The sequence below is a fragment of the Geotrypetes seraphini genome, chromosome 8 (assembly GCF_902459505.1).
Source record: "Geotrypetes seraphini chromosome 8, aGeoSer1.1, whole genome shotgun sequence".
NCBI classification, from domain to species: Eukaryota; Metazoa; Chordata; class Amphibia; order Gymnophiona; family Dermophiidae; genus Geotrypetes; species Geotrypetes seraphini.
The window spans coordinates 24,163,610-24,185,937 of record NC_047091.1 but is presented as its reverse complement, the minus strand read 5'-3'; the positions used below and the strand labels follow the sequence as shown (position 1 = coordinate 24,185,937).

Genomic DNA, 22,328 nt, shown 5'->3' with positions numbered 1-22,328 from the left:
TTCGGCCACATTTTCTTGGTCCTGGGCTACATTTGTGACTGTGGGGGTCCCGTGATTTGTGCTGGCACAGTTTGTAGTTTGGTATATTGTCATGAAGTGTGCCAGTCTCTTCTTTTGCTTTCCCCTAGTTTCTGAAGGTGGAGTTGGGAATCTCTCCTGGAGTTAGGCTTTTTCTCTGTTTTTCCAGCTCCGGATTTTATGTCACTGCAAGGGACTCTTGCTGTTTTCCCACTCACCCCTCCACCTTTCCCTGTGAGACTCTTATTTGGATGCTTTGATGTTTCACGTTTGCATTCTGATATCACCCTCTTTTGCTCATTCCTGACCTGGAGAAGGCAAGTCTTTCAAAAGCCAGTCAAAGAATAGATGAAATTAGTTCAATCAAAAAGCTCTCACTGATCTTCCTTTCGTGTGTGTGTGTGTTATTGCATTATTTATTACTCTGAAGGATGATCCTGAGGATGTTTCAGTATTTTCTGCTAAAAATTATACTAGCAGAAGACGAGCAGACAAGCAGGTCCACACTAGAACCCAGTCAGAGCAGTGAAGTTCACTTAGGAGCCATGATCTCCATCTATACCTGGGGGGAGCTGGGCATCTTTCCCTTAGTAATGTCTCTGTGTCCTTGGATTTCTTTAGGGGCATCAGAATAAATCCACTTTGTTCTTGCCCACCTTCTTTCTACGGAGAGGGGAGAAAGTTAGAAGGGCAAGATCCAGGATCTATTCCAACAAGCTCAGGAGCAGCCAAGGAGAAAAATGTAGGTGACGGCAAGTGTTGGCAAGGTGTGGCATTGAGTTCTACACTGCAAGAAGTGGCCACCTTCACAATACAGCCACAGTCGAGTGTGCCTGTAACAGTTCAAATGGCTAAGTGAAGGCCGGGAGCTTTTTCACATCCCCAAGACAGATTTCTATCGTGTGCTACCAGAATTAACGCACTGAGGGTTGCCATGACAGCCCAGGTGGAAAGTGACTGCTGATTTCCAAAGCTCTCCTTGCTACATTTTTATTAAAAATTGCTTGCTCTCCTCTGTCTAGTTGTTAGCGGTCCAACCACTGATACAGGCTGTGCTCCACAGAGCAAATCTTACCCACACCAGAAGAAGGGGGGGGGGGAAGCAGGGAGAGATGAAAGGAGGAAAGAAAATGAGAAGGGATACTTGAGGAAGCAGTGGCATAGCAAGGGCGAGAGGCACCCCTCCCCCACCCTCTTCTCCACCCCTCCCCCATCCTCTTCTCCACCCCCCTCCACCCTCTTCTCCACTCCTCCCCCACCCTCTTCTCCACCCCCCTCCACCCTCTTCTCCACCCCTCCTCTACCCTCTTCTCCCCTCCTCTCCCACCCTCTTCTCCACCCCTCCTCCACCCTCTTCTCCCCTCCTCCCCCACCCTCTTCTCCACACCTTCTAAACCCACTCCTTCCCTTCCCCATACCTCTTTAACGATCCCGGCGCAAGCAGCAAACCTAAGCTGCTACTCGCACCGGCATCAGATCTTCCTCTGCTGTCACTTCCTAGGCACGGGTCCAGGAAGTGAAGTCAGAGGAAGAGCTGACGATGGCGCCGGGAAAGGAAGGAACGCGTGTGCGGTAGTGGGGGAGAGTAAGGGAAGGAGCGGGAAGAGGGGAGGGCAGAGAACAGGGCTGGTGCCGGCGTCCCCACCAAGACAGTGCTGGGGACAGACCACCCCCCCTGCCTTCCTTACTATGCCACTGTGAGGAAGAGGCAGATGGAAAGGGAAACCCAGGATGACTGCCAAGAAAACAAGCGGGCCGCACCAGGCTCACCTTGGCAGAGGGGCACAGCTGTGTTCCAGTCCCAGTAACCTTGGGAGGTTCGTAGGCAGATGGCGGAGCTATGGCCAATCAGACGATAACCCGGGTCACAGCTGAATCGAATGATCCCCCCTGGTTGGGAGGCAGTCTGTCCCACTACGGAGCCGTGACGAGGAGCCCGTGGAAGGCTGCAGTAGGAGGCTGTATGGGAAGAAGACATGGAGAGCTGTTGAGAAATCCAGGACCTGCAGCCCGGAACTAGCCACACATGCTCAACAAATGACCAAAGCGTTTTGCCTAGCTTGACTGTGCATGAAAGTCTGCACGAAGCACTAGGAAGATGCTGGCCGATATTCAGCTGGCGGCAGAGTCAGCGTTTTTCTGCTTGCCACCGGCACCAGCATTGAAGATCCAGCTAGATATATGCTGAGTTCAGCTCTTAACTGCATAAGACAGGACAGCTTTTCATGTGGCCACGTTTATGCAGTATCTTATGCGACTAAGGGCTGAATATCACCCTTCACCGCGTAAGTGTTAGCTCCGCTGTTGCAATGCCCACAAATTAGCCGGTTTCAACTCACGAGCTAATTGCAAACTTTCATCAGCACTGATTGATTAAGTGCCCCTGCAGATTCATAGTTAGCAAAAGGCAAACAATTTAAACAGCCAGGCGCTTCCCTGGGCCATTTAAATCGCTTTAAATATTGGGTGGACAGACGTTATGTGATATTAAAGGCCAGGAAATGGTTCTGCTGCCAGCGTGACTCTCGGGAACTTCTTAATCTATAGGAGTGGTGAGCTGAATGGTGAACACAGCCAGCTAATCAGTGGAGCGCGACATACGATGTTCATGTGTTGACTAGCTGGAGCCATGCACTGACCTGAGTAACGTATTTGGAAGCCCTTTCTGCTGTAGACGTGGTCCGATGTCCAACGGAGAAAGACTTTGTTTCCAGAACTGGTTATCGAGAGTGGGTTTGAGTAGTTCCCTTCCAAGGCCATCAGCAGTGGACTCTGGCCAGATGGACCTTTCCGTATGCAGGAAGGGAAAAACATCTCGAGGTTAAAGTTGAACAAGTGCAATCTACTGGAGTTTTCATCACCACATTGAAAATACCTCCACTTACTGTCAGAGATGAAATATTCTTACATGTCCTCCTGCAATAATATCTGTTTCATGAAAAGGTGACAGCGAACGCTAGAAGGATGCTAGGTTGCATAGGGAGAGGTATGGCCAGTAGGAAAAAGGAGGTATTGATGCCCCTGTATAAGACTCTGAGACCTCATTTAGAATATTGTGTACAATTCTGGAGGCCGCACCTTCAAAAAGATATAAAAAGGTTGGAGTTGGTCCAGAAGAAGGCTACTAAAATGGTGCATGGTCTTCATGATAAGGCATCCGTAAAGATCTCAATCTGTATACTTTGGAGGAAAGGTGGGAGATGTTTAAATACCTACGTAACATAATTGCGCATTAGTTGAGTCTCTTTCATTTGAAAGGCAACTCTGCAATGAGAGGGCACAGGATGAAGTTAAGAGGTGATAGGCTCAGGAGTAATCTAAGGAAATGCATTTTACAGAAAGGATGGTAGGTGCGTGGAACAGTCTCCCAGAAGAGGTGGTGGAAACAGAGACTGTGTCTGAATTCAAGAGGGCCTGGGATAGGCACGTGGGATCTCTCAGAGAGAGGAAGAGATAATGGTTAGACTGGATGGGCAGACTGGATGGGCAGACTGGATGGGCAGACTGGATGGGCCGTTTGGCCTTTATCTGCCATCATGTTTCTATGAAGATTAAAAGTATGGCTACCTGGCCAACACAATTCTTCTACAGGCTCCACTACAGATTAAATCTATTCCTTTAAAAAAATATCCCTAGTGACTGAATACCTTTATCCACACCACACTGCAGCGTGAACAAAATTATCTAGGCAAAGGAGGAGAGGAGATGGAAGCACAGAGAGGATTCATCCACATAGCACCATGCGGCCTGCTTCCCGTTTAGTCCATACAAACGACAGCTTGAAAGTTAACCACTTAAGTTCTGCTGAATTTCTGGGTAAGGTAAAGGCCGTCTGGTTATCTCAGCCGCTGAATGGTTTGGGTTTATTTTAATACAAAGTCTTTTAAATGGACATTTTTCTTTTCAAAATGGCTCTAAACATTTACGCAGCCAAACCTGAGCTGAAAAGCAACAAGTATTAATTAAGAAACCACCTCTTTGTATATCGTTTCTCTGTCCTGCCCTCCTCCTGCCTCCATAAATGCTCACAACCACAGCGCACGTGTTCTGGAAGCTGAATATTACCTGCCCCGCTCGTGACTAAAAGAAAAGCTTTGCTCTCAGAAAGAGGAGTCCAGCCCCAACGCATGGCTTAGGGCTACATTTACCTCTTTTACAGGGCTCGCTCAAGAGGATGGGCTACCTTGATCCAACCTTGTGCTCCGGAGTCTCCTCATCTTATTATTTATTTATTGTAATAATGTCTAAACCGTTTTATGCCAAAACGGTTTGCAAAAGTGTTACATACATAAAATGTTACAACAAATTAAGACAAAAGGATTCAATTCTTGCAGCAAATCATCAAACAAGTGTAATCAATATTCAAAGGAATTCATTGACAAATAATTGTGTTTTAAGTAACTTTCTAAATTAATACCTATCACCGAATTCCACAATTTTGCTCCTGCACGTCTCATCTTGGTGTCAGAGGCAGTGGATTTGGTGCCCTTCATCTCAGTGCTTTACCTGGCTCACGGTTGAAGCTTCTTTACATATGACATTAAAACCCTCCTTTTCATTAGAGCAGATGTGCCTACGGTGTTCAGAAAATAATTCTGGAAGATCATCCCCCCGCTGGACTCTTTCCCAGTCATACCAGCAGTCACTTACCATCAAAGATGTCAAATTCATCATGCTGCTTTTCACTCAGGAAGTACTCAATGCTTAGGGTCACGTTGAAGCCGGGCTCCACCTGTATGAGCCAGGAGCAGGTCTGGAACTGAGAGTAACTCCCAGGGAAGCTCTGACTCAGGATTACGCCAGTGGAGTCTGTGAGGAGCTCGCTCATTGGACACTGAACTGAAAGGCGGGAAACAAGGGTTTAGGACCGTCCAGCCAGCCCTAGAAATACAATTCCCCAGTCCAGTCTATGAGGGTGGTTTGAAAAGTTTTGCAAATTTCCATGAGATGGCACCACAGTCCATGAAGTCATCGATGCCATCAACGGGGATTTTGCAGAGTTTGACAAAATCTATTTTTCCAACGATACAAAAAAACTGGCTGGACTAAGGGCTCCTTTTACGCTAAACCCACGCTACGCTTCTAGAACTAACGCCAGCTCAATGCTGGCGTTAAGGTCTAGCGCGCGCTATTCCGCGTGTTAAGGCCCTAACGCACCTTTGTAAAAGGAGCCCTAATTGTGTAGCGCTCGATGGAGACTACGTGGTTTAACTTGCTTTTTTTTTTTTTTTTTTTAACCAAACTTTTCAAACCACCCCCCACATTACTATACACAAAGAGGTCAATACCTTAAAATGTTGGGTTGCCAATAACTTAAGCGTGGATGGAGAAGTCAGTGCATGTCCAAAGTGTATTTCTTTAACAAAAGGGGGGGGGCAGGGTGTTTGGGGGGAGGCAAGGAACAGCCTAAATTGAGCCTTATCCACAAACCGCAGTCTTAATTTTAAGTGTATAAATTATAAGTCCACGTTTAGGACACTCTAGTCAGTGGTCTTACCGGAACAGATGAACTTACTAAATATTGGGCAGGACAGGAAAGGTCTGATTCCAGTAACAGTGGCTTCGTTGGCCAATGCTCCAAAACCGCGGTTCTGAGAATCATGGCTTACGTAGGCCTACATCCCAAGAATCATGCCCAAGGTCATGTCTTCTTCTTTGACCTTAGGAGCTGTTAAGCACCTCTGTAGATGGGGCAGCTTGTGGAATTGGTGCCTACCTGAGGTTAGGTGCCTATGTGTGTCAATCAGACTTAGGCGACCATTACAGAACCGCGCTTAGCGGCGCCTAATTTAAAATGCAGGCACCTGCAATGTAGGCCAGGGTTTTAAAGGTTTGTGTTATAGGCGCCTAAGTCCTTTGGAGAATTACGCCCAGCAGCGCCAAGTCTTTCTCCTAAACACGCCTACTTTGGTGTTAGATGCCTATCTCCCAATTAAATGTTATTATTTTCCAATTATGAGCTCATTAAAAGCTCATTATTGAAGCCAATTTGCTAATTAATGGAGGTGCCCGGCTTTAGCGGAGAATCGGGAGCGTCCCTCTGGAATTCCGGAAGGCTGCATAACCTCCATCTATGCAAATGTATCTTATGCATATTCATGAGGGACAACCTGGAAATAAGCCTGGCTTGCCATTGGGATAAACCATCCGCTTATCTTCCTGGGTTTGCCGATCGTTTTAATGCTGCCGAGTGATTCGTTAACAACGTCTTTTGATTTTATTTATTGAAAGTTTAAGAGCAATCCGTATTATGTTTATTATGAGTCTTTTTATAAGAGCCTTTTTCAAAACATCTTAGTGTTTGACTGCCTATGGACAGTGGTGTAACGAGGGTGCCCCCCCCGCCCCATCCTGCCACACACGCACCCCTTCCCTTCCCCTGTACCTCTTTAATGTTCCTGGTGTGAGCAGCAACCCCAGCACCAGTGTCGGCTCTTCCTCTGACCTCACTTCCAAGGCATGGGTCCAGGAAGTGACATCAGAGGAAGAGCCGATGCTGGCATCAAACGGCATGCTGGTACTGCTGCTCACGTTAAACAGGGATGGGGCACGTGCACGTGGTAGTGGGGGTGGCAGGAAGGAGCGGGGGGATGGGTGCCGGAGCCCCAACCAAGACAGTATCCGGGACAAACCAGCCCCCCTTACTATGCCACTGTGTATGGACAAGAACACTCAAAGGAACCCCTGGGTCCAAATGAGCAGGAGATCCAGAGGAGAAGAACCCCCTCTCCCTTGAACAACTTCACACAAAAATCAAAAAAAATTATGCTCCATCGCTTTATTTTCAGTGTCCAGCAGCCAAATGCCCCCACCTGGACTTGAATTCCTTTGATTCGTGGATCTGATGGCTCATTTTTCCAAGGGGAGTTGCAGGAGGCTGGTGAATGTTCTAAGACCCTGTTTCTTGCTTGCTAGCTTTTCGTCAGACTTGTGGAAAAGAGCTGCACAGACTCATTCCTTGAAGAATAAAGGTCTGAAATCTTCCCAGAGCAGAGCGCAGGGGAGGGCAAAGAGAAGGCTGGCAGGAAAGCAATGCCCTCCGTCACAAATGAGAATCGCTAATAGTGTCGGATTCCTCTGCAGTCTGACACAGAAAGGTGAAGAATGCGATGCATTATGCCACATTGATTTATATTTCAGCTGACTGTCTGCAGATCCCTCGTCACCGGGGGAATGTAGACAGGCTGTGACAGTCAGGAGAGTGTCTGCGTCTGACGAGAGCAACAGCTGTGACACTTCATAGAGCCTCTGGGGACGGGCTGACAGGCTGCAACAGTCCCTGGTTCACTAGAATTTGCTTCCAGTGCTTGAGGGTATTCTGGATGTCCCCAATGAATATGCATGAACAGATTTACATACTGTATAATCCACTTGCAGATCTTGAGAAGCCTTAGTGAAAACCATTAACATACGGTCTTGGGGGGGGAATGCAGACGGACCATGCAGGTCATGGTCGTGCTTGCTGCCGACATCCTTTGCATTGCTTATAAGCAGCGTCCTGATCCGGTGCCAGTTTTTCTTGCAATATTTTTAGAACCGCCCTTTCAGAATCCCTTGTGAGGCTGCAGCTCCCAGGTTTAACCGCTCCCCCTGCCCCCACGTGCATTTAAAGTGCTTACCTTCACAAGTTGGGGGTGGCCCTTCAAACTGAAGATGACTTCCCAGCTTACAAGCCAAGATTTCATTCCCAACCAGGGTAAAGCCAGGGAGACATCGATACCGCACAATGTCACCTGGAAAAGAAAACAGGGAAGCTCTATAAACAAGATATTTCTGTCTTCAGCTGACATTTAGGGGTCCTGTTACTAAGGCGGGTTAGCTGTTTTGATGCGTTAGCGTTTAACCCACGCTAATACTTAGCACGCCTTAGTAAAAAGACCCCTTAATGCAGACATTCTGGGTAGAGAATGACACGGTGACAAAATTCATCACCGTTCCCGTCCCCGCGGATAACCGCGGGAAATAATCCCATGTCATCTTCTAGTGTCTATTTCAACCTTGGTCCTTCTACATCAGCATTCTTCAAAGCAAAGCTTGAGGGTCAGTGGTTGTGGCCATTCATACTCTGATTCTTATGTGAGCCAAGGATAATGAAGCCATTGTGACATCACTGACATGATTGGCTCTTAGGCACTGGTGGAATGAGGCATTATGACATCACAATATCTGCTCTGGATACCAGAGACTGTCATTCTGTAGTGTCTGTTTCAACCTCAGTCCTTCTACACCAGCATTCTTCAAAGCAAAGCTTGCGGGTCAGTGGTTGTGGCCATTCATACTCTGATTCTTATGTGAGCCAAGGATAATGAAGCCATTGTGACATCACTGATGTGATTGGCTCTTAGGCACTGGTGGAATGAGGCATTATGACATCACAATATCTGTTCTGGATACCAGAGACTGTCATTCTGTAGTGTCTATCTCAACTTCAATCCTTCTACACCAGCATTCTTCAAAGCAAAGTTTGTGGGTCAGTGGTTGTGCCCAATTATACTCTGATTCTATCCTCTCTCCTTAAAGAATGACATGAAGATAGTTTCCCGCGGTTATCCGCGAGGACGGGAACGGTGATGAATTTTGTCACCGTGTCATTCTCTAATTCTGGGTCCTTGCTTGGAGGAGACAGTGGTTGCAAACGTGAGTTCTCATGCTATAGCCCACGAGGAATCTGAAATTTCCCTTCGACAGAGCACCTATTTAAAAAGGTTCCCGATTATGTGTTTTGCTATCCCTGTTGCAAACAAACTCTTTCAAATAAAGAACGTTAACAGATGTATCAAACACCTCTAATACTAATGTGAGTCCCAGACAAAGTGTGAACATTTAAGGGCTCATTCAGTCTCCCCAGTGAACAGTGAGCTGGATCTGAAAGCCCAGAGGTAAGGTAACACTGCATGAAAACAGCAAAATACCTATTTTAAAATCTTCATTTCCTGTAAGAATCTCTGCATTAGGCACATTAGTGGGAGGGTGGCATTTGCTGAGCGGGTAAGCTGCAAAGAAAAACAGAGATGTATTGTTTAATACAATAAATGTCTCATTTGGAATACATATCATACTAGCTACAGAGAAGAGCTCTCGAAGAGGCAGTAACTTCCATTGTGGCAAGCCCATGTCTCATCTGCGTAAGAGCCATGGAGAAAACAGGGCTACCATATGGCTCCAGAAATAGGAGGATGGATTGAGACATCCGGGTTTTACTTCCATTGCTTTCAATGTCTCAATCCATCCTCCTTTTTCAGGAGCCATATGGTAACCCTAGGGGAAGCCTCCTGCCCTAACCATTTGCCTCATGAGGAACAGAGGCCTGCGTTTATTTCTGTTGGGCTTTCATTTAAATGATTTCTAAATTATCTTTCTTCACTGAAAATCCTCAGCCTGAACTAGCTTAGAAAACCAGATGTCCCACTCTCGAGGGGAGAAAGCAAGATTTTATGCAAGAACAAAGCAATTTCAATTACTGTAGATGAGAGTTTGCATGCCAGACTATCCTGGGAAGTCCTACACAGCTTACAATGTAACGCAGTTATTTCTAAAACAAATGAAACAAAACAATATTCCCTCCTTCCCACAATCAAACTCCATTATTCAGCACATTAATAATAAAACGCCAAATAATAAAAATGCTAAAAATCAATATCCATGATTCTACAGACACCCATTTTTCACTGTACCATGTCTGAATGATAGGATTTAGAAAGCCGATCGATTATTCGAATGACGTTTATTGCTGTACTTCAGTTTTATTCTTTTTGTGAACTGATTCTGGCCAGTTAAATCGCTCTGAATATTGAGCTCAAAGAGGCTGCAGAGGCTCCCGCTATCTAAACCTCAGCCAGTAGCATCTAATTCTGGCTTCTTGCTCCTTGGAAGTCCCACCGCTCTCCACCTTTGCCAGATCACGTGGCCTTGACTTACAGGATCTGTACTCACCATAGAAGTAGATGGCAAAAAGTCCCCCATTGGCTGCATCGCTGTGGAACTTGAGCAGAGCCTGGTTGGACGAGCTCTGCGTTGACCTCTTGGTGGCACTGCCGGTGAAAACGCCCAGCTGGGAAGCAGTCTGCTGAGGTCCATCCCTAGGACACAAGTCAGCCACAGAGCCAGGCATAAGTGAACAGTCCTTCCCAGAACTCACATGTAAAGTACATTCAAACGAAAGGGGGAGGGATTTGGATGACGAGGTTTGACCTTAATCGGTGCAGCAAAGTGCTCAGCTATGAAGGAACTGATCTCTGATAAGCAGAACAAGAGACAAAATCAGCCTCTGAATGTACTTTGGATTAGGGTTTAGCGTGCCCCATTCTCATTTTCTGGGAGACCCTTACCAGACTGTAATGAAGTCATTGTATGGCTCCATCTGCAGTAAGGTGAAATTGAGATGGATCCCATGTCCCTTGGGTACTGTGATCATCCACAAGCAGTCCTGGGAACTGGGGTACTGATTGGGAAAGCCCGGGGAGTAGATGGTGTCGTTTGAAGACGTGATATTTCCTCCACAAGGAACTGCATACAGTCACCAGAGCAGAAGAAGATATGAAGAATAAAAAGACAGGAAAAGTGAAGAGTGTTTTATCAAGAAGTCACAGCATAATCACTACGTCTGCTCAGTTGGCTCTTGTCGTTTCAATCTCCGGCCATCTTCTCTCATTTCTCACTTCACATCTTTGGCTGGTTTGGATACTAGAACTTTGTCAGTAAATTGTTAATACACTGGAATGAAACTTCTCTACTTACCAGTTCTGAGTTGCGTTAAGAGAGAGAAACTGAGCCACCGAAGTGAGATGGGAAGAAAAACAGGAAATGGAGAGAATGATAGACACTGAACATTTGCAGAAAAATTACATCACTAAAGTTCATCCAGTGGCAGTAGGAATGGACATCTTTCCCGCTGCAGGGGGAGTGTCAAGGGGGAGGGAGGGAGGGAGTGGAAATCTCTCCCGCTGTCAGGGAGGTATTGTGGGGTACGTTGCTCGGCGGTGGGAGGGAGTGGGCATATCTCCTGCTGCCTTGGGGCGGGGGAGGGGGGGGATGATGCTTGACTGACATCAGGAGGGATTGGGCATCCCTCTTGTTGATCTTCGATTTGGGGTTTTTTTTGTGTGCGTTTATTCTGCGCATGTGCCGATCACTATCACCAGCGCTGGGCACATGCAAATTTAGCAAACCTTCTCTACTCTCCGCCAACCTCATTTGCAGGCGCGTTTTTTGGAGAATGATTCGCCTTTTTGAAATCGCTACAATAACGGCTGCAACAGTGGCCCATCGTTTTTTAACGCAAAGTTTTGAGAATCTAGCCCTCAGTTCTTACACTGTCTTCTGTCTATACCCAGCGTAAATTCAGGGTGGTTTTTTTTTTTTTTTTTATCAGGGGACATCTGCACGAGAAGTTCAAAAAGATGCCTCTTTTATAAGGGCAAAACCCAACTATGCTCCCTTCAAACCCAGGAACCTTCCAAAGGAAAGAGATGAATCTGTCTGGAGAACACATGGGAACCTGTTTGGCTATATGGATGGCTTTTAGCAATGCTATTTCTAATTGCCTGTAAAAATTGGAGTTGCGTTCATCGCACAAGCTCTCAATTGCATACATGAAAAAAAAATCCACCATTTCATCGATTAGAAGGATTCCCTGCAAGAAATCAAAAATTGTGTGCAGAATCTCGTATCAAACGTTTTAAAGAATACAGATCACAGGTACAAAATAAGTACCTGCATATATGTAAACCGCTTTGAATATGTAATCACAAAAGAGAGGTATAGAAGTCCCTTTCCCCTTCTAATATGGAATCCAGGGGAGCAGGCACTGGTACCCGAGTGACCCTGGAAAAAGCAGAATTCATGTGGTGCAGTACAGACTGTTTTGTTCATATATTTTATGATCATATGTTATTACATTAGTGATTTCTATTCCGCCATTACCTTGCGGTTCAAGGCGGATTGACTTGTTATCTGGACATTTCCCGTGGTATTATGGAGTGGAGCGGGTTGCTATTGGGGATTGGGACGATTCTTGCTGTGTTAGTTTGTCTTGAAAGATTTCTTGAATAGCAGGGTTTTTTATTTCTTTTCTGAAGGATTTGTAGTCTGGGGTCGTGATCAGTAAATTGGAGAACTGGTAGCCAAGGTTTGCTGCTTGAGTGGCCAGAAGGTCATCGTACAGCTTTTTTTCATTTGACATTTCTGATTGGAGGGTGCGTGAATGGAGTGTGGGTTCTTCTATGTCTGGTTGTGGTTGTTTGGATTAGTCGGTCGTTCAAGTAGGCTGGTCAATCTCCGTTTATGGTCTTAAATAGTAGACAATAGAATTTGAAGAGTATTCTTGCTTGTATTGTGTCCTAGCTTTACATGGGTAATTTCGCTGGATAAAGTTTACATGCGTAAAGATACATGGATATCCCATCCGTATAAATTCTAACTTCTCTGGATAAGCTGCTTAGATAGCATAAGGATAATTTCAGTGGTGAATGGGGAGCCCTCGCTGCCTTCATTCCTAGGGTGAACGCAAACATACCTTCACATCGAGGAGGAGGATGGTCCCAGTTTCTGTTGGTACCATGCTGACAGGTTAGAACAGCATGACCAATCAGCTGGTACCCAGGGAGACACTCGAAGGAGATGGATTGTCCTACATTGTAACCAGCTCCCCGCACAACCCCGTTAGCAAAGGGTTCTGGGTCAGGACACTCCTGAAGTTCATAGGCTGCAGAGAAACAGCGGACATGAGCCCAAGTCAGTAATGGTGATACTGCCCTACAATGTTCAAGCTCTATTTCTTCAGATATACTCAGTAAGCTCTTCTAGACAGGAATCTCCTATCCATGTGACCTTTTAAGAAGCATGCTTTTCACTCTACCACAAATCTATAATTCAGACATTTGACTAAAAACTGATCTCATGGGCAAAACAGAGACCTACTCCGGCTTGCTATGCCTCTGACGTAACATTTTTCGGGCGCTATATTCATTCCACCTATTCTTTGCGCCACGGTGAGTCATGCTTGCCTTGGTATTCCAGTTTGAACCCTGGCTTATTTTGGGAATGATCGCTGTGAAAATAGATGGTGGTCTCGTGAGAGGTTGAGAGCAGAGAGCTTGGGATCTCTGCGCCGCTGAACCTTCCCATCATGCTGCTCGCGTCATGGGCCCCGTTGCGAATCTCAACAAAGTCGTGATTGGGCTCCGTTGAGAAGTTCAGAAACTGAATATGTGCACCTGTAATTAGGAAGACGTGGTCAGAGGAAGGGTTAATAAAGACATGCGGAGTAACTCAACTTGGAGACACTGTTGGGGATGGTGGGACGCCGTGGGGTTGGACGACCATGGCTCCTTTGATTGGGATGGGCGACTTTGTGTGCATTAATAGAGGATCCAATGTGATAGACAGATGCATAGTGAGGGGTGGAGGTGGGGCTAAGGGCCTGGCACCCCTGCTCCTCTCCTTGCCTTCCCCTGTACCTTTTTTACGAGGTTGCTGCCCGCGTCGACATTGGCAGTCTCTCCGACATCACTTCTGGGACCCGCGTCTAGGAAGTGACATCAAAGGGAGAGCCGACACCGACGTGGGCGTGCCGCTCATGCCAGAGAAGTTAAAAAAGTACGGGCAAAGGGAAGGGGTCGTGTACGCAACAAGGGGGGCAGGGAAGAGGGCAAAGATGGGGTATCACAGCCCTGGGCGGCCGCAATGGGTTTAGTCACCCTGAATGCAGAGGTGAAGCCCTACGGACTGCAAAATGGAGCACAGAGAAGAAGAAAGGCGCGCCACCCCATCTTTCTAGCAATTCTGTGCATGTGAAAGCAAGAGCCCCCCAACTCCCTTCACAAGCCAAACGACGCTCCACTCTTCTCCTGGACGGATGTCGAGTTGGCTTTAAGCTGAAGGGATTTGGTCTAACTTGGATTTGCTTTGCACACTATGAGGACGTTTTTTAAAATCTGGGGCTTACCGAAGCCCAGAGGCAGCAGAATAGTCCAGGTACAGTCCGTATTGCTCGGGTAATTCCCAGGGAAGCCGGGGCTCAAAATCACCCCTTCCAGGTCCTCGGCAACTCCACCACATTGAGCTAGAAGGAAAATGGAAGGATTTAGTCGGGAGCAATTGGAGCCCTGTGCGTCCCTGAAAAGGCAGCGACGGCCTGGTGAACGAGTCACATGACTGTACTAGTATCTGGCCGCTGAGGTTCAGCTTCAATCAGGCATCACCCCCATTTCTTCCCCCTGACTGCTTTTCCTCTCTTAAGAGTCCTTTGGTGTTATATAATTAGTCTGTGATTAAACAGTGCCATGGCAGTGCAGGATCAGCGGGGGCCTTAAGTAACTTCTGGGGATCTGAATAAACACCACCTCTATGAAGTGATAAAACACAGAATATTAATCTTAAACATTTACACTGGCTAAGAGCAAAGCATTTCCTTGCAAAATAGCTATAATTATTGTCATTTTTTTCACCTGGGCTTGACAGCTTCCCAGTGCTTTCCCCCCTCGTGGGGTTTCAACCGCAGGCTTGTTACCTGGAGCTGCTTTTCTGATTCAGCAGCAGGAGGCCGGGATGCTGTACTGAGTCTATGACCTTAAGTGGGAGAAACGAGGAGGGGAGGGTGGAGAAGAGATAGCAGACAGCATCCCACAGCTCTGACAGCTCCCCGGGGACAAGATGCCAGTATCTCGACTGTACTGTGCATTGCCTCACAGAAGGAAATAGTTTTATCTGAAAGGCATCTTCTGTTTCTGATCTCTGAGCCATGTTCTTTTTGTCTGGTTCATGGTGCTGCCCTCTCCCCAGCCCTCTCTGTCTGTCTGACTGAAGTCGGTTCCTCCAGCTCTCCCTGCTTTTCTCCTGTTCAGTTATTCAAAACTTTCCTCTGTCACTGAGCAAGACTGAACCACAGTTATTGCGATGCCCAGAGCTGCTCTGTCCTGGGAGGCGCAGGACATGAGCAGGGACAAAAGAACTGGACGCCACTGCTTGCCCTGGATCGATGGCATGGAACGCTGCTACTATTTGGGTTTTTGCCAGGTACTTGTGACTTGGATTGGCCTCCATGAAGACAGGATACTGGGCTAGGTGGACCTTTGGTCTGACCCAGTAAGGCCATTCTTAGGTTCTTAAGTAAAAGACAATCAAGGCACTGTGACATCACTGCTGAGTTTGGCTCTTAGGCATTAGTGGAATGAGGCATTATGACATCACAATCTCAGCTCTGGAATGTTGTTACTCTTTGGATTTCTGCCTGTACTTGGGACCTGGATTAGCCTCCGTGAAGATGGGATACTGGGCTAGGTGGACCTTTGGTCTGACCCAGTAAGGCTATTCTTACGTTCTTATGACAATGAAGACACCAAAGAGATCGTCGTTGGTTCAACAAAGTACAACCCCATGAATTTGACAAATGGCACCCAGACTTAACAGGCATTTGGGTGCACATAACTTTATACTATCTAACGCTAATTAAGAAATAAAGAAATAAAACAAAAAACAAAGGAAAAGAGGTGATACCTCTTGGATTGGACTAACTTTTCTGACCTGAAGAAGGGTTAACCTTCGAAAACTCATCATAAAATGCATTGAGTTAGTCCAATCCAAAAGGTATCACCTTATTTCCTTTGTTTTATTTCTTGGAACGTGGACTAACACGGCCACCTTAATTTGCATAAATTTGACCACCTGAGCCTGCGCCATCCTCTCCGTGTGTTTCTGACCCCTTGACATACAACTCTCGCACCAGTCACAGGAGCACCAAAATTCAAAACGTACCAATGCACAAGGGAGGGGGGTAGTTCCACCGTCGGACTGTCCCGGGCATACAGGAAATGTGGGAGTGCCCCTGTAGCAAAAAGAGAGAGAGGACACCTTATGAGGGGCAATGACTACAGTAAAGGCCCCCCCTGTAGGGATGAGATGGGGCAGAGATGCCATGTGGAGGGAACTTGGGGTCTGCACATCTTCTCTCAAAAAGCACAAATGACTGCACTGGACAACTACAAACATACCTTTGTATCGGGTTAGCATATTTTTCAAGGTGAAATCTCGGATGCCTGGCCCCGGCCTGTTCCACCTTCGAACCCCACCCTGTTCTGCTCCAAGCCCCGCCCTCGAAAGCCTTGTCTCAAAATTCCAAATTCTTTCCCTTATTAAACACTACCTAAAATAACATGATAGGTGAATAACTCAGCAGCATCTGCTCCATTTGAGGAAGGCAGAGGTGTCATTAACCCCTGGTATTAGTTGCTTCCATGTGTGGGTGGCATGTCCGCTAATGAGGAGCGCAGTTATTTACCTCTGAGTGTAATTCACTGTTCCGTGTAAGCACGTATTAACTGCTTATGCAGCAGTTAATGAAACCCACGGGGACAAATTTTCCCCTGTCCCCGCGGGAACTCATTTTCCTGTCCCCGCCCCATTCCTGCAAGCTCCATCCTCATCTGCACAAGCCTCAAACACTTTAAAGTCATAAGTGTTTGAGGCTTGTGCGGTTAAGGCTGAGCTTACAGGAATGGGACAGGATTCGCGGGGACGGGGCGGGGAACTAGAATTCCTGCGGAGATGGGGGACAAATTTGTCCTTGTGTCATTCTCTAAACTGCACCACTCTAGAAATCAAAATATAGCGAAAGTGAGCCAAGTACAGGACAACGAAGCCACTGATGAGGTTGGCTCTTATTGGTGGAATGAGGCATTATGATGTCACAATAGCAGCTCTGGTTATCAGAGGCTGAAACTGTAGAAAATGACACAGCGACGAACTTTTCCCCCTCCCTGGGGGAACTCATTTTCCCGTCCCAGTGAGTTCTTTTCCTGCCCCTGCCCCTTTCCTGCAAGCTCCGTCCTCACCTGCAAAATCCTCAAACACTTTAAAATCATAAGTGTTTGAGGTTTGTGCAGTTAAGGCAGAGCTTACAAGAATGGGGCAGGGACAGCAACAAAACTCACGGGGACAGGATATTGTCCCCCGTGTCATTCTCTAGTATGTACAAAGCATCGCTGAAGACAGAGGCAAAGTCCAACCAACCAACGGATGCAAAGTAGAGAAAAAAGATGATTCCAGTACAATATGGAAAAACTGTGCTTGATCACTTTTTCTTTATTGGTCCAACTCGTGGGCTGCTCCTCTGTTAAACACCTAACACAGCTCAGGAAATAGGGGCTTCCATGCTTTCGAGATTATCTGTCATTATAATTGAACATTCGCTGATGCACACCGCTGGGCAGTACCTGGAGCGAATACCCTGGTTCGCACTGAAATGAGACCACATCGTTAACCAAGTACCGCTCGCCCATCTTCAAACCATTACTGGGCACCGCAGGCTCAGGGCAGCTGGAGAGTCCAACGGCTGGAAGAGGGAAGAAAGAGGTGACAGTTTACAGCAGGCAGAGTCTGATTAAAGATAGGAGGATGAAGAGGGAGATATGAAACACAGAAAACCATAGCTTCTCTCATATGAATGCAGATACTATATCGTGCAAAGCTTTGGGTATCTGTGAATAAAACACAACATGTCAGGGAAAAGCATCTGTAGAGATTATGGAGATTACAAACCCCAAAACAAAAAAAAAATCCTTTTTTATTGGACTAACTAGACTGGAAATCCTCCAGACCCTCACATGCTGTACCCTGAACTAGCAAGAGGAGCCAGGAAGGAAAGGATCCCAGCCTGGACACCCCTGATTACCCTTCTACAGGACGGCAGCCCTGTCTACGGCAGGAGAAGAAAGGGGTCAGCGAGCAGTGTCAGTAGCACTGGAGAGGCAGCTGAGTCTGCACCGTCTCACCGGCTAAAATCCTATATTCCCCCCAGCTTGTCTATGTGTGTGGGAGAGAGAGAGATTCCAATCACCTCACGCCTGAATATCTCCACTTTAGTTAAGTCACGCTCTTGCTATAAAGAGAACATTATTTTTGTCATCTGTAATTTATCCTCTTTCAGGGAAGGAGGTTTTTTTTCCCTTCAATTATGGAATGAATTTATCACTTTGTATTGAGACCAGCGATAGATGTGCTCTTTGATATCTTCTCAGCAGAATACGGCGTGAAATTCTCCGCAGCTTTGTCTCCCTTTGGGCTACAATTAAGAGGAGATGATCAGAGGCGGACGCATCAGGTGTCTGACTCACTTTTTGTGCATTCTCTGCCTTCCCCGCCTTTCAAGCTGCTGTCACTTCATGCTCACCGGGGCTTGGCTGAGGCTGCCATCGCCAGCCTCACACTCCATGCCAGCAGCTGCCACGGAGCGATAACCTCCAGCAGAGTTTCAAGGGCTAAACCTTTTCTTTTGCTCTGACATCTGGAGCCTTCAGTCCGATATCACATTTGCAGGCCAGAACCCCATGAGCTGCTCTCCCTGCTACTAGGGAAATCAGAGCTGCAGAAGGTGAAAGTCTTGGCCCTTGGTCAGATGAGGCTTCAGATTAGTTTCCAATCTGGGCTGATATCACTGGAAAATGCTTACAGGTGGTAAACCTCCTAAACCAAGCAGAACAATGGGAATTAACAGATACGGGATTGCAGTGTTTCTTTAGACTGAGTATTGTGGGCCCCGGCACTAGCCATGACAAAGAGAATTAAGGCAACCGTGTTCCTTAACAGGTCCGATAAGCTGGAGGACTAGTCTTTTGCTATGGGCAGTGGTTCTTTCTGTTCTCTCTCCAACACAAGGGTCTGCTTTGTTGTATAGAATTTATTTTTATTTATTCATAACCCACCAATCTAAGGGAAACCCCCACCAGAAGCAAAACAATGATCTGAATAATTCTGAATGGCTCAAAGTGAGTGGGAAGGTTACAATCCTGGCTTTGTATCAAAGACCATAGTGTTGACAATAAGCTATATAATCAAGATCACTCTTTTTGGAGATGTCTGGTAATTAAAAGCTTCTGGCCACGACTGGTCCCACCTTTTAAGTAGAACTCTTACAGGACCTACGGAGCAGTTGATGTTGGATATTCCTGGGGTGTTTTGGGGGCTATCTATGTGGAAGATTCTTCTCTGTCGGAAAACGTGTCTTCTCGCTAAGAAGTGTATCTTATCATATTGGACGTTTGTGGACTCTCCGAGCTATTGGCGCTGGAGAAATCTGCTTCACAAGTTACCAGTTTTGGAGGCAAAAGGTCCAGGATGCTCTACTAAGCGCAAGAGGATCTGACTTAAGGTCTGGGATTCGTCTAATCAATCTTTGAGCTCCAAAGGACAGATCTGAAGGGTGCTCTGGATTCAGGTCATAAGTTGGGCCTCTGTTCTTTCTGTGTGGACAGAGGAGTGGGGAAGCAATGGGATTTTATTGTTGGAGGGCTAGAATCTAGATCCGCTAATGATTTCAGACTTTTGAGTCTGCTTGGGGGAGTTGGCAGGGGGGGCTGGAGTGGTGGGGGGCTTCCAAGAGAAAATATCAGTTGCTATATACATTTATTCTGTATATTGTTATGGAACTCTAATAAAAACATTTTCATATCAATGTTGGGGGGGAGCGGTAGGGCATAGGGTTGGGAAGTGGATAAAAACGGGGTGGTATCATTTACCTTTCAGTTCTAGGTGGTTTACAAAAAAGATAGAATGATCTTACAAAAGCTGGTGGACAGCAGGAGCGATGGGATCTGGGGAAGGGTTTATAAGGTTTTAGTTAGATCATTTGACACATTTTTTGAAGAGAATAGTTTTCAATTCTTTCCTGAATGTTTTGTCAGTTTTCATTTACAATGAGACAATGTTATTAGTTGTTTCCTGAATTGTCAATAAAAAAGCTTTGAGATAAAAATGGCACTTTTGACCTGTACGCACTGTTGAGGCCAGTACAAGTAGCGTGTTTTCTTCGGCACATTATGTAAACACACAGGACCTGATAATCAAAAAGATTTATCCATTTAGTGGCCACCGTGAAATGTTTAAATCTTCAGAATAATAATAATAATTTTATTTTGATTTACCGCCAAAGCCATGATAGTTCGAGGCGGTTTACAACAAGAGCTGCTGGACAATGAGCGAAGTGGTTACAATACAAAGTCACCGACTATAAGGTACATGATGGGAGAAGTGGAACACTATAGAATTCTTATGTCTGGATTGTACCTCTGGAAATCCAGAGTCAGGACAGAATGACAAGCTATACATTTTACACAGTGAAATTTAGTCATGGGGGGAGGGGCACCACCAGTCAAGTGCCCTGATGATGTGCGATGAAACCTTATTCTCTAACACCACTGGCTACCCAGATTCCATTACTTGTGACCTGGGTTGTACACTATTGGATTGGTCTGACTTAGTATGGCTAGTCTTAGGTGAGCCAATCATAGGACAGTCAAGCTCTTGGGCATTGGTGGAATGAGGCATTATGACATCACAGTCTCAACTCTGGAACGTTGCTACTTTTTGGGTTCCTATCAGGTACTGGGACCTGAGTTGACCACAGTTGGAAAGAGGGTACTGGGCTTGATGGACCTTCGTTCTGTCCCAGTATGGCAATTCTTAGGTTCTTATGTGAGCTAAGTATAGAAACTGTGACATCACTGCTGAGGTTGGCTCTTAGGCATTGGTGGAATGAGGTATTATGACATCACAATCTCAGTTCTGGAATGCTGCTACTTTTTGGGTTTCTGCCTGTACTTGGGACCTGGGTTGGCCACAGTTGGAAAGAGGGTACTGGGCTTGATGGACCTTCGGTCTGTTCCAGTAGGGCAGTTCTTATGCTCTTACCAGTGTAACCCAGTATCAGTGCAGCAAAACTCATATAGTACAAATCAAGTCACACCATTGCTTATAGCAGTGCGGTTGGTTCCTGATAGAAAACAGGATGGAATTCAAACTATGCTGCGCAGCATTTAAAACGCCATATGGTGACGTCCCTAATAGGTTCCCCAGATTTATTGACCTATTAGGTAGATCTGCTGATCAATGTAACACTAACGACCCGATCCTATCATTCCCAACTGTGAAAGATAAGATACAAGACATCTCACGGCAAATCCTTCAGCTACCATACAGCAGAAGTGCGGAACTCACAGTTCACAGTCGCCCCCTCCCCCGCAACTGCCGCGCGTGCCCCTTTCCCATTTTAATTTTCCAGGCAAGAGTAACAGCACAAACTGGCTGCCCGTGTCGTGTCGGCAGGGCATCCGCCCATGCACATATGCCCTCCCGACACGGTCCCGAGCGGGAAGATTTTCAAAACCCGGACAAAGTGCCGGGTTTTGAAAAGCCTTCCGGACTCCCGGACCTGTCCTCTAAAAAGAGGACGTGTACGGGCAAATCCGGATGTCTGGTAAACCCTCCCTTTACAGAACAGTGCTGGGCATCTTTTTTTTTTTTTCGGTGCCATTTTCTGAGTCCAGCCCATGGCCTCTTGCGTAACCACAGTCTCAGGGCAGCCCTTTATCTGTTCACAAGTGCTGAATATTCCCACGTTTGAAAATACCGCCCGACAGGCTCTTACTTTTGTAATGCAGCTGGAATCCTGCCGCTGAAACGCTGATGTCACTGTAGAAATGCAGGTACAGCTGATTGGACGTGCTGTTCAGAAGGGCGGGGACTGTACTCCCTACACAAGGTGGAGAGGGAAATTGAACATTAGCATCTCTCCCCCTTCTCCACCCCTCTCTTCCAGCACTATTTCCAAAACCATTGCACATGGGTAAATTAGCCTGTCTGAAAACAACGCCCCCCTCAGTCCACTTAAAAGAATAGCTCTGTGTTCCACAATGTCAGTACTTTAAGCTTCATTTTGGGGACTTTTCTCCCAGAGGTATGTTTAAGCCGAACTAAAAACTAATGTGGGCAAACCTAGAAATACTTCTCCACGAAAAGTCTACCTGCACAAAACCAGCTTTCAAAGGGATGGTACGCATCGATTTGAAATCTGGTACAAAGTCCTTTCCAGCTCCTGGAAGGGCCTGGTTTGAACTGAGGATTTCAAAAAAACACCGGCTTAAAGGGAACTTTTTTTCTCAGCACCGGGGTGTGCAAAATAAAAAAAAATAATAATAATTTCAGCAAGTAGAAAATGTCTTGGGGCTAATAAATATTGAAATAAACAATATACTGTATATACTCGAATATAAACCAAGATTTTTGTGCCCATAAATGGACCCAAAATGGGGGGGGGGGGTCTCAGTTTATATTTGGGTCAGTGCTGCCCCCTCTGCTGGGTCTGCTTTGAGACCTGGTGGGCTGGGACAGCAGGGATCCCTCCTGTCCTAACCGTTCTGTTCTAGCCGATTCTAAGAATTTGTACCTCCCTCCCGCCTCCCCCGTGTACCTTTAGAATCCCTGGTGGTCCAGTGGTGAATTGCGGCAGGATTTCCCCAAAGAATATACATGAGATCTAT

The 22,328-nt window shown here is 46.4% G+C and overlaps 1 protein-coding gene across 1 annotated transcript in view; it reads right to left on the bottom strand.

Moving 5' to 3' along the window:
- Positions 1-22,328, bottom strand: part of CSMD2 (CUB and Sushi multiple domains 2) — a 536,551-nt gene that overhangs the window by 48,370 nt on the left and 465,853 nt on the right. The window contains exons 36-48 of the mRNA XM_033956853.1: positions 21,437-21,541; positions 17,229-17,347; positions 15,772-15,841; positions 13,964-14,080; positions 13,023-13,232; positions 12,533-12,721; positions 10,347-10,524; positions 9,952-10,097; positions 8,931-9,011; positions 7,638-7,751; positions 4,669-4,857; positions 2,658-2,804; positions 1,789-1,977 (exon numbers count right to left, since the gene is read on the bottom strand). Coding sequence (XP_033812744.1) covers positions 1,789-1,977; positions 2,658-2,804; positions 4,669-4,857; positions 7,638-7,751; positions 8,931-9,011; positions 9,952-10,097; positions 10,347-10,524; positions 12,533-12,721; positions 13,023-13,232; positions 13,964-14,080; positions 15,772-15,841; positions 17,229-17,347; positions 21,437-21,541 — 1,854 coding nt within the window. The remainder of the gene's footprint in view (positions 1-1,788; positions 1,978-2,657; positions 2,805-4,668; positions 4,858-7,637; positions 7,752-8,930; positions 9,012-9,951; positions 10,098-10,346; positions 10,525-12,532; positions 12,722-13,022; positions 13,233-13,963; positions 14,081-15,771; positions 15,842-17,228; positions 17,348-21,436; positions 21,542-22,328) is intronic.